This window comes from Panthera onca, chromosome B4 (genome assembly GCF_046562875.1).
Source record: "Panthera onca isolate mPanOnc1 chromosome B4, mPanOnc1 haplotype 2, whole genome shotgun sequence".
In the NCBI taxonomy this organism is placed as follows: Eukaryota; Metazoa; Chordata; class Mammalia; order Carnivora; family Felidae; genus Panthera; species Panthera onca.
Genome location: NC_138345.1, coordinates 11,185,382 through 11,197,399, shown reverse-complemented (window position 1 = coordinate 11,197,399; position 12,018 = coordinate 11,185,382). Strand labels below are relative to the sequence as shown.

The 12,018-nt window shown below is 38.1% G+C and overlaps 1 protein-coding gene across 5 annotated transcripts in view; it reads right to left on the bottom strand.

Annotated features, from left to right (window-relative positions):
• Positions 1-12,018, bottom strand: part of CDC123 (cell division cycle 123) — a 57,240-nt gene that overhangs the window by 4,516 nt on the left and 40,706 nt on the right. For 4 of the 5 annotated variants that reach the window (XM_060659610.2, XM_060659612.2, XM_060659611.2 and 1 more), the window contains 4 exons: positions 11,120-11,195; positions 9,359-9,481; positions 7,949-7,977; positions 728-856 (listed from right to left, as the gene is read on the bottom strand). In XM_060659610.2, the coding sequence (XP_060515593.1) occupies positions 728-856; positions 7,949-7,977; positions 9,359-9,481; positions 11,120-11,195 (357 nt within the window). The remainder of the gene's footprint in view (positions 1-727; positions 857-7,948; positions 7,978-9,358; positions 9,482-11,119; positions 11,196-12,018) is intronic. The other variant, XM_060659613.2, reaches the window with a different exon arrangement.

Genomic DNA, 12,018 nt, shown 5'->3' with positions numbered 1-12,018 from the left:
AGACAGAAGGGCTGGCTGAAGACATGGTGTTAAAAGGCGTTTGTCTATTAGGACAGAAGATTTGCGAACACAGATGGAGGGCGGGTACAGAAGAGAACAGGGACAGGAGGGAGTGAATGGCAGCATGGGTATCAGAAGAGGCAGGAAGGAGCGGCATGCTGTTAGACTCAGGAGGAGGGACGCAGGGATGCTTGTTGGTTCGAGGACGATTACATGGAGTCCATTCACACCAGATTTTCTTCCTGTGAAGGACGTGGAATCATCTGCTGAGGAGGAAAGGGATGATGCGCAAGGAGGTGAGAGGGGCGTGCAGAGGTGTGGCATGGCCACCGTGGGTGGAAGAGGAAGCTGGTGAGGCAAACACCATAGGAGCGCCGCCTCGATGGGGCAAAGACGGTGCAGAGCACCTGCAGTTTCGCTCTCTCAGGGGTCAGCAGGTGGGGTTAGGATCAGCGTCAACATATAAAGTGACCCAGGGTCAAGATTCTTCCATGTGGGCAGGACCGAAGGAGCCAAGAGAAAGAAAAACAACTAGGGAAATATATAAAAGATGATCATTATTTGTTTTTATAATGTTAAACAAAACAAATGAATCACAACACACACGTTTTTTTGGTCACCTCCACAGGCAAGTATCTATTGGCAAATCTGTGTTCGTGCCTAAAGAACAAGCAAGCAATTATTCAGTGGATTATAAGGTTTCCTGGTATCCTTTTTATCCCCTTACCTGCTCCAGGCCTTCTCCTTCACTAAAATCACCTTTTAAGTTTCTTCCAGATATCAGTTCTTCCCAAGTAAACAGCAGTGAATCAGTTACTTCACCAAATGGATTAAAGTCAATCAGCCACACCTTCCCCTGGAGTGAAGAGAGAAAACTTAGTAAGCAGGGAAAAAAACCAAACACTTCCAATATGTCACCTGTCTTACCTGGAAGATCATCTTCCCATTATTTTACGCGAAAGGTAATCTTAAAAATCTTTTAAGTCATTTCAAAAGACAGTTCCTCCAGGTCCCAGCTGAGAAAGGGTCACCTGTCTAAAGAAAGCAGCGCCAGGCCCAGAGAGAAGGCTGCTGCTGAATGCAGAGAAGGGGCCTGGGAAAGCAAAGGCCTGACGAAGGCAGACACGTCAACTTCCTGCCTGGAATCACGCAGAAATTATAAGTCAAAAAACCCAAGCAGGAGAAAGGACAATCTCACAAAATGGTTCCACCGAAACAGCATGACTGGAACGCATTCAAGGGTGTCTGTACACTTCTCTGACAAGAGGAAGCCAGGCGGAGGCAGGGAAGAGCCGGCAGATCTGAGAGCACTCTCCTTACCCTCAAGAGCCTGCTACAAAGCGGGGAGGAGGTTTAAAAAAACATATGAAAGATGTAGAAAATGCTCAGTGCTCTCTAACCTTGATGCCTTAACGTAGTATTTGTTTTGTCTGCATGATAGAGCTTGCGGCTCATGAAGATGAAAACAAAACAAAACAAAACAAAACAAAACAAAACCAATCTTTAAAAGAAACTTCTGTCTTCTGTTCTGAGTAGTGGTGGGCAATCGGATAGGTTCCAGCCTCGAGGAAGGAATACCTCTGACCTGATCATGAGTTAGGTTAGGGAGGTGCATCTTAGTATATAAAGCAGCAGAGTAACTGACGAAACACACCTGGGAAATCTGGAAAATCCTGCCAAGAGATTAAAGCCACCGTTGATCACAGAGATCCATGTGACATTTAGTAGATTAAGTGTTTCCTTGAAACCTTTATCATTGTTCCTCTTGATTTTTCTCACGGAAACATTTATAAAACTGAGCCAGGGGCGCCTGGGTGGCTCAGTCGATTGAGCATCCGACTTCGGCTTGGGTCACGATCTCACGGTCCGTGAGTTCGAGCCCCGCGTCAGGCTCTGTGCTGACAGCTAAGAGCCTGGAGCCTGTTTCGGATTCTGTGTCTCCCTCTCTCTCTCTGGCCCTCCCCCATTCATGCTCTGTCTCTCTCTGTCTCAAAAATAAACATTAAAAAAAAATTAAAAAAAAAAACTGAACCATTTTGTTGTTGGCAATTAATTTTTTCTGTAAATACGTAATCGCGTCTTGATCAGATGTGCGTGTACAAAATTACATACACCTCAGGAACTGGACTGTCGAGCCGGCATTATTAATATCTAGCACTGTTTCTCATCCGGGTTACAGGACAATTTTAAGAAAGATGAAACACCTTATTAGGACTAGTTTCAAACATCAGAAACGTGTAGTAAGTAGCCAAGAACCATTACAAGAAGTTTGGACCACACACCTTTTGGTAAGTTTCCTACTATATACAACCCCAGGAGAAAGCCCGTAAGTCTTGCCACTTGAGTTGTTTCCTCACAGAGATTCTACAACCACTTGTACGTTGTTTGACTATGTGCAATGTCAGCCTTTCACCATCTTCTTCTGTGATGTTAGCTTTACTTTGGGGTGATTACTAAGATGTCTTTAACATACTGGATGTTATTTTAACAAAATAGGTATTTTCTAACCTCCAAACTCTTTCTACTTAAGTTTTTACAACCAGTAAAACTACCTCATTATTAAAAAGGGGAGGGGGGAACCCTACCGTACTTGTTAGTATAGGAATATTAAGCTCTGTAAACTAAAAATATGCCATCCTATAAAAAACAAGCAAAACAAATAAAAAACAAAGTAGACCACCACTGTTAGGACTGACAGCTGGCAGTGTGTGTTCTGTAGCTCAGAAGGCAGCCTCCACTTTAAAGGAAAATGAAACCAGCTGTAATAAGGTATGAAACAAACCATCAGAATGAGGATTTTATAGCTGTAACATGTTTTTTATGTGATATCTCAGGCACAAGACATCCTGAGAAATTCTGTTTTTAGGCAATCCATCAGATAAGAGTGGTCACGCTGACTTATCCACCAACTAACCACCCCCTCACCCGCCCAAATAAATCTCTATGCACCAAACACTGCTAGGCACTGAGCATAAAGATCAATAATACAGAATCTATTCCTTCAAAGAGCTCAGGCCAGGACGGACACACACACACACACACACACACACACACACACACACACACACAGGATTGTTCACAGGAGTTTGTAAAACACTAGAAATAAGCTATGTATTAATTGCCAGGAAAATAGCTAAACTATATAGTATATCCATAAAATTAAACACTACGCCATTGGAAGAAACTGGAAAGCTCTAAAAAATACAATGTTTTAAACAAATGTGTATATAAAGCAAGGTGCAGTGTGTATATCATATGCTAACTCTTCTGTAAGAAAGATGAAAAAAATAAGTATACTGCTTGTTTTTGCATCAAGAAATACTGGAAGGATATATAAGAAACTGATAAATGTAAACCTGTAGGAATACAGAGGAAGAGGGTAAGACTTTCTACATATGTTTTCACATTGATTTAATTTTTGAGCAACGCAAATGTTTTATCAACTAAAAAGTTTAAAACTCAGAAGGTTTTACAGAGCAGTGTTTGCCAGGGGGTAGGGTACAGGGAGGGTCATGAGGAAATTTGGGGGAGTGATGGAGTTCTACATGTTCACTGTAGCAGTGATTATACAACTGGATGTATCTGTCAAAACTATCAGAACTATACCCTAAAAAGGATGAATTTTACTCTACGTAAATTATTTCTCAAAAACTCTGATCAAAAAATGCAGTAGTTTTAAAAGACTGAAAATATAAAAGAAATCAAAACCCAAAGATGCAAGATACTATGAAAAAAAAAAACACAGAACTGAAGTTACCAAATGGAACCTACAGAAATGACAAAATGTAGCTAATACAATTCAAACTTAGTGGAAGGTTAAAACGTATCCAGTTGGACACAGCTAAAAGATGTAAACCAGATGTATCTGAGAAAATTACACAACACAGTACAGGAAAGAAAAGAGGTAGAGAAAAAGTTGGCACACATGAGGATAAAATGAGATGCACTAACATTCCTCTAAACAGATTTCCAAAGGACAGAACCCAGAAAGAAAGAGATAACATATGAAACGATAGCTGAGGGGCACCTACGTGGCTCAGTTGGTTTAGCGTCCAACTCTTGATTTTGGCTTAGGTCATGATCTCATGGTTTGTGAGTTTAAGCCCCATGTGGGGCTCTGTGCTAACAGAGCCTGCTTGGGATTCTCTGCTCCTCTCTCTGCCCTTCCCCTCCCCTGCTCTCTCCCTCCAAAATAAATAAATAAACTTAAAAAAAAGATAGCTGAGAATTTCTCACAAGTGACAAAGGAAACGAATTCTTGGACTTAGGAAGTATTCAAAAAAGACAAAAGAAAAGGAAAAAAAGATGCCAACGACAAGGGAGCAATGTCTTCAACATGCTGAGGCAACAGAACTTGTCAACCAAACATTCTATACCCAGCTAAGCTTGCCATTCATGCTTGAAAGCTAAAAACTCTTCCAGCCAGTGGCTGAGGGAATTTCTACTAAAGAATATACTATTAAAGAGAAAATGGATCCAAAGAGGAGTGGTAAGAGGCACTAGTAAGCAAAGAAAGTGAATAGCAACAGTCATGACTAATTTAGGGCTATTAAATACCAAGTGGAACTCAAAATCAGAAATCATACGTAAAATGTAAGCAGGTACTGGGAATTAGTGTTCCAAGGTCTTTGTATCATGAGGGCAACAGGAAGTGAGATTAACTTTTGAGCTTAATAAATATCCTTATTAAGATTTAACAGTAACTACCAAAATAAATAAAACCCAAAACTTCAAAATTTAGGGGGAAAGGGTAGGGTGGAAAGAATAAACAAAAACCAGTAGTATAAATGAAAGGAGAGAACAAAAACACAGAAAAGCAAATTGAAAACTCAAGATGGTATAAAACATTCAGATAGCAAATATAATATATGCAAACTACACTCACCTGTTAAAGCCAGAAATTGTTGGTGATTAAAAAAACAAAACCCAGCAATGTGCCACTTATAAGATATGTGCACACACTTAAAACCTAAAGGCTAAAACTAATAGGAATGAAAAAAGGTAAATTCTAAGACCAAAAGAAAATTATACTAACACTATTAATACCAGACAAAACATACTTTAATGTGAAAACCACAAAAGCATTCTTAGGGATAGAGAAGGTCACCACCTAATGAGAATTCACTGGGTAAACAAGACCATTATAAACTAGCATTTGTCTAAGAACATAACCTCAAAATATGTTATCACAAAAACTGACAGAATTAGAAAGCCGGAGATTTTAACATACCTTGTTCAGTAACTGATAAATTAAGTAGACCAAAAATTAGGGAAGATACAGATATTTTTTCATGGTTTTTAAAGTTAAAAAAATTTTTATATGAAAAAGTTTAAATACATACAAAGTAGACAAAATAGTATAAAGAACCCCAAAAAGCTACCACTCGGTTTCAACAATTATCCTGGGGAACATCACGGCCAGTCTTGTTACATCTATATCCCATCCATTTCCCCCAAATCTCTATTATCTTGAAGGTCTCCTCAGACATCATTTTGTCCATAAGACATAGATTTTCACATTATCACCAAGCTTAATGTAACAAACATCTACAGAATACTTCAGACAGTTGTAATTTTTCAATCACACATAGAACAGTCACAAAAAAAGTGATCAAGTTGCAAAACCAATCACAACAATATCAAAGACTCAAGATCAGACAAAGTCCACAAAGCAATGAAATTAATAACAAAACAACAGCCATCACTAAGGGAATACATACGGAGACTGGAATAATTTTTCCAGTCTCTGAAGAAGTTATTCTAAATTCTAGTTATGCGTTATCATCACTTAAGGAGCTTCTTAAAATACATATTCCGAAGCCTCATCCCGGACCTACTGAGTGTATAGGCCACCTCTGACATACATGATGGTTAGAATCTATCAACACTGAGTCAACTTGCCCAGCTGCAGTAAGAAAGTAGCCACATCAAAGTACTGCCAGGCTCAAACACACTTCAATTCTACTGCACAGAAGAGACCACCATAGAGTTAGTTTTCTACAACTGTCATTAAATCATCTATGCAACAAAGTTCCTAACAGTGATACGTGTGCCACTGAGTAAATGCAAATGGGTTTTACATCATGGTTTAAATCTCTTCTCAGAAACTGTCAGGAACTTTATACTAACATGCTTCTCACATGAAAAACACACAACTACTTTCAGTTCTGTTAGATCACAGCAGTAATTACTTCTGTATACGTGTCCAACTTCAGTTAAGACGTTTATATAACTCTTTCACCAAATTACACATTTGCAACCTTCTACCGCTATTGAATCAAAGCAGATCTTGACATTTGCCAGGGAAATACGGAGACCGTGGCAAATTCTAAATTTTTAAATGCCATTAAATATAACTGCATCAAAATATAATTGCTTCAGTTTTAATATGTGTAAAACGAGAACAAGCGACACATACCTCATAGGGTATATATGGATAACCTGAATTAAATACAAAGTTCTTCTCAGCTGCTCATCAGGGTAACAGGCTAGGTTTACTCACTAATTGATTTGATCCTGCCTGCTACCAGGCCAATTCCCTGGAATGTTTAAGCCTTGAAGATAAGCTGCTTGTAGGTCAGGAGATCACCTTGTTGGAAGCTTCTCGTTAGAAACATGGCATCAGACAGTCCACGCTCTCTATAAATGTTGGCTACGTGAGTGATTATGTGGCCAGTGTGTATCTATCCGTAAGAAGCAGAGGGAGGACCAGAGCCTGGGCCCGTATCAGCTCCAATTTCTATCCATTCCATCACACCAGCCTCCTGCCCTTTCTCTAAGGTTTCTTTCCACTAAACAGAAAGTGTGAGTAACATCCTTCTTCCTTACCAAGTCTCAATTGATAATTCCTCTTTCTTTTTCTTAAATTTTTTTTTATGTTTATTTATTTTTGACAGAGAGAGAGAGAGACAGAGCATGAGCAGGGGAGCGGCAGAGAGACAGGGAGACACAGAATCTGAAACAGGCTCCAGGCTCTGAGCTGTCAGCACAGAGCCCGACGCTGGGCTCAAACTCACAGACCGCAAGATCATGACTTGAGCCGAAGTTGGATGCTCAACCGACTGAGCCACCCAGGCGCCCTGATAATTTCTCCTCCTAACTCTTAATAGATGTTATCACCCTTGAAGACAGGTGAAAACAGAGGAAGTGATGTCTTTTGGCTAAACAGAGGCAAGTCAACATTTAATAGTTATTTTGAGACACGACCATATGGGCCATTTCTTTGTGTCCAACAAATGATTCAAAGGTTATCGCAAGCATCACGACAGTGAAGCTGATACAAGCTTGGAGAGGGAGTGAGAAATAGGCGGGTAACATTTGGAAAACATATGGTCACATATTCGGAAAACACACCTGCTGTCTTCTCAACAGCTTAGTAAATAAGCATTAATCGCAGGATGTTTAGTGACCCAAATTCCTTTGAAAAGATGGCATGTCTTGATAAGGAAATCTCTGCTGTAAAATGTATGAAGTCAGGTTTTTGTTTTCTTTTTCATTACACAAGTTTCCATCACTTGGAAGATTTAAAGAATACACTAATCCTCATCTTCACTCTAAAGATATAAGCGATTCCAATCATGCTAAGTGTCTTTCAGTTGACTAAAAATAATTATCTAAGTATCGAAGGAAAACTTCCTGGCCACATTTAAGGGCACAAACTGAACTTTTTAAGCAGGCCTGGACCACTGACAAAAGGGGAAAGTGGGATATAAGGCAGCCATTTAGCCATCTCCGAAATTAATAATCCCTAAACTTGTGACACAAAATTACTGAAGACACTATGTCTCCCAACGTTAAGTATGTGTTCAAGGAGATTCTTGAGCACTGTGAATTTCCAACACCTTAGCTGGTTTGAGAAAATAGTTTTTGAGCAGTGGGCCCTCTACATGCATAACGGCTATGTACTCTGTACTCTGACTTTAAAGCATGTCAGAGAGCTGTTACTTACCCTACTGTCTCTATATACATCGAACACAACTGTAAAAGAGAAAAAATCCAAGGTTAACAATGAACTACTATTTTCATGATCTGAGTCTCCTTTTGAAAATTAAACTGCATATTTTTATTACTCAAATAGCAGAATTTAAGTGCATTGGGAACTTCATGCTTCTTAGTATCAAAACTTTCAAACATGATAAAGTAGCCTACAATGTTTTATTTGTATCATTTTGTTTTCCTTTTGTCTACCCTCAGCCGCAATCTTTTCATACAGTTGATCATTAAATAATGTGGAGGCTAGGGGAGCTGACTTCCCCAAAACTTAACTATTAACAGCCTACTGGTGACCCAAATCCTTAACAATAACATAAATAGTCGATTAACATGTATTAACATGCAGTCGATTACTGCATTCTTACAATAAAGAGAAAAAATGCTAGTAAAATCGTAAGAAAAATATATTTAGAGCCCTATATTGTATGTATCAGGAAAAAATCTGCATCAAGTGGGCTCATGTAGTTCAAACCTGTGTTATTTAAAGGTCAACTATAGTTAAAATTCAAACACATCATCTCAACAAATTCACCATCATAAACAAATTATACATACTAGTGAAAAAAACATCACTCACTTAACTCATCTGATGAGGAATGATATCAATATAACTTGTAGTAGAAAAGCATAAAACCAAGCTGTGGTTATAGCATGACGAATCTTTTTTAAAATCACATCTGCCATAGAACACAGACTTGGCAAGTGAAAAAATATAAATCAGAGCAGATGCAATTTTAAGATCCGTGAAAACTCTCATACACAATGCGCTTTCTTAAAAAACAAGTCACAAATGTTTACTTTGTAACTGGTGCTGTCTGATAATTCAAATAAAAAAATCTAGAAAGGTAGATCAGTCAACTAATTCAGTCTGAATAACAGAAGCATTTTGCTCTCTGTAGACAGCCCTTTAAAATGAATAATAAAACATGTACAGAGAGAGAACTATCTCCGTATTAAAGTGACTCTGATTAAATCAGGTAAAATCAACACACAAAAACATCAGTAATACCAAAGAGCCAATAAAGCAAAATGCTGAAAGTACAGTGTTTTGAATCCAGTTTTAAAATATGAGCCACCATGAGGGGCGCCTGGGTGGGTCAGTCGGTTGGGTGTCCGACTTCGGCTCAGGTCATGATTTCACACTCTGTGAGTTCAAGCCCCACATCGGGCTCTGTGCTGACAGCTCACAGCCTGGAGCCTGCTTTGGATTCTGTGTCTCCCTCTCTCTCTGCCCCTCCCCCGCTCATGCTCTATCAAAAAATGAATAAACGTTGAAAAAAAAGTTTTTTTTTAAATATGAGCCACCATGAAATAAGGTTCAATAACATCATGTACTTCATTTCACTGGGTCAATAAAAATACTCACAGTCTTCATCTAAGAATTTGTACTGTATGTGTTTCTTGAAAAAGTCTTGTATGCATCTGCAAATCTCTTCCTTTTGTTTAGAAATATGATCATAGTACTGTGTATAGTCCCTTTGAGAAATACCTGACAAGAAAAATATTTTATATCCATTATCATATAACATTCTTTTCAAAAACACCAAAATGTGATTTAAACCTCTTTTTGAGAGAAGCATTAAAGTAGACCAGGTGAATAATGCATTATACATGATTCAGCATTTTATATAAATATAAAACTTATCAGTTGTAAAAACTTACCCATTCAAGGAGTTGTATCTAAGTTGCATATCATGCATTCTTACTTTAGAAATAGTATTTTTATTTAGTACAATGGAAAGAACTCAGTCATAAATACGTTCATAATGTAAAAAATGAAAAAGGTGGTTTTAAACCTCTGCTTCTTTGATTTTTTCTATCAAACTCTACACAAATTAGTATTCTTTCCCAATTTTCTTTGGGACACTTAAAATATTCCATAGGTCTTCCGTGTTCATATTGTATTTCACAGAAACTGGCTATTTTTCCTGCTCATACATGCTACCCTGCCTTCACAAGCCTGAGGTTTCAAGCCATGGAAAAGTAAACATTCCTTTCTTTAGAGTTACTTGCTGATTTTATTCCAAATACGCTAAAGGGATTATTGTAAAAACTCTCTGTTTGCTCTAGGCCTAGGAAAAAGTTTTCTGCTCTGAAAAAAGGGTTTCCACCCAATTTCTTAATCACATGCAATATGACTGCCTTCTTTAGCTGGATTTGTACTGCAGTTTTTCCAGGACTATCTAACAATATGATAAATTCAGACACCCCATGTTACTTTTAGGTAAATTAACAGATGTCAACATCACATTCACTACATAAGAGTGCTGATTTGACTCTAAATCACACATTTCTTGGCTGAAGGCAAGTTTCACTTCATGGAAAACATGCAAAGACAAAAAAAAAAAAAAAAAAAAAAGAAATTATCTTCAATACTTAACTTGAATACATCACAGCAAACAAAATTATAATCTGACAGGAAGAAAACGGGTGGTTTTTAGAGTAATGCACTTACTTGTCCACATATTTCCTCTGGTTAGAATAATAAACACTGCTCCAATAATAGAAATAAAGATCCCAAAACTTGGCTTTTTATGATGCTTAAAATAAGCAGTGTGTTGCTAGTAATACTTAGGAAAGTCCCAAAGAGAAAGCAGGTAATAAGGTACATATCCTAAATTGGGGATGGTCAAGACCATCACTTTCATCTCCAGAATCCAGACAGACATAATTAATGGACAAGATTCTTTTTGTGGAAACTGAATATGGCCTCAGGATCATTATCAACATAGCATTCCAGTGAGTTAGTACCAATTGATTAGAGGTAGCATCGGAAATATACACTGATTTATTACCCTGTCCTAATTACTAGAAATTCACTTTCATCAAAAGCTTGTCTTCTTGGGGTGCCTGACGCTCAGTCCGAGAGACACGTGACTCTGGATCTTGGGCTCGTACGTTTAAGCCCCACGTTGGGTGGAGAGATTACTAAAAATAAATAAACTTTAGGGACGCCTGGCTGGCTCAGTTGGTAGAACATGCAACTCTTGATCTCGGGGGTCATGAGTTCAAGCCCCATGTGTGGCATAGTTTACTTAACACAAAATTTTTTTTAAAATTAAAATAAATAAATAAGCTTAAAAAAAAAAAAAGGCTTGTCTTCTTTTAATGGGTAAAAAAAACTCACCAATAAGCTTGTTTTCCTTTACAAAACATCTGAACTCAGCCCCCGGAATTAATTCACACCATTTTCGAAGAACAAGCTGTAGACAAAGGAAAAATGTAACAAAACTAAGTAACAAGGGAATGTTTACTGGTCTAACAGACAATTTTATGTCAAAAGTGTATCTTAACAATTGCCATTATCAAATAGTTTGGGGAAAAGAAGGCATCATTTCACTCATATGTGGATTTTAAGAAACAAAACAGATGAACACAGGGAGGGGAGCGGGGAAGAGAGAGGGGAAGGCAAACCATACCAGACTCTTAACAACAGAGAACAAACTGAGGGTTGCTGGAGGGGAGGTGTGTGTGTCGGGGAGGGGGTGGGGGAGGGGATGGGCTAAATGGGACATGGGCATTAAGGAGGGCACTAGGGATGAGCACTGGGTGTTGTATGCAGTAAGTGATGAATCACTGAATTCTACTCCTGAAACCAGTATCACACTATATGTTAACTAACTAGAACTTAAATAAAAATTTAAAAAATAATAAAGTAATTACAAGACTTGCATTTTGAAGATAGACCCCCAAATATCATGTGACAACACTTTTCCCTGTGTATCTTTTCATTTATCATAAAATTGTAACATTTATTTAATAAATATGCTGCTCAAATTTTAAAAAATGGCATCATAAACCATTCTCATCATGAGACGTAGGGGACAGATCTATTAATTCAGTCAGCGGGGGAAGCACTATTGCAACTGTTTATGACAAAATGCATCTCTGTCACTTACTCATCACTCTGAGAGCTCTGACATGATATACATATCCAAGGATGAAGTCGAACCCTACCATCATTGTGTACAGTTGCCCTGTAATTCGTATGTTCTTCACCCCTTATATCAAAAAAATAAAACGATT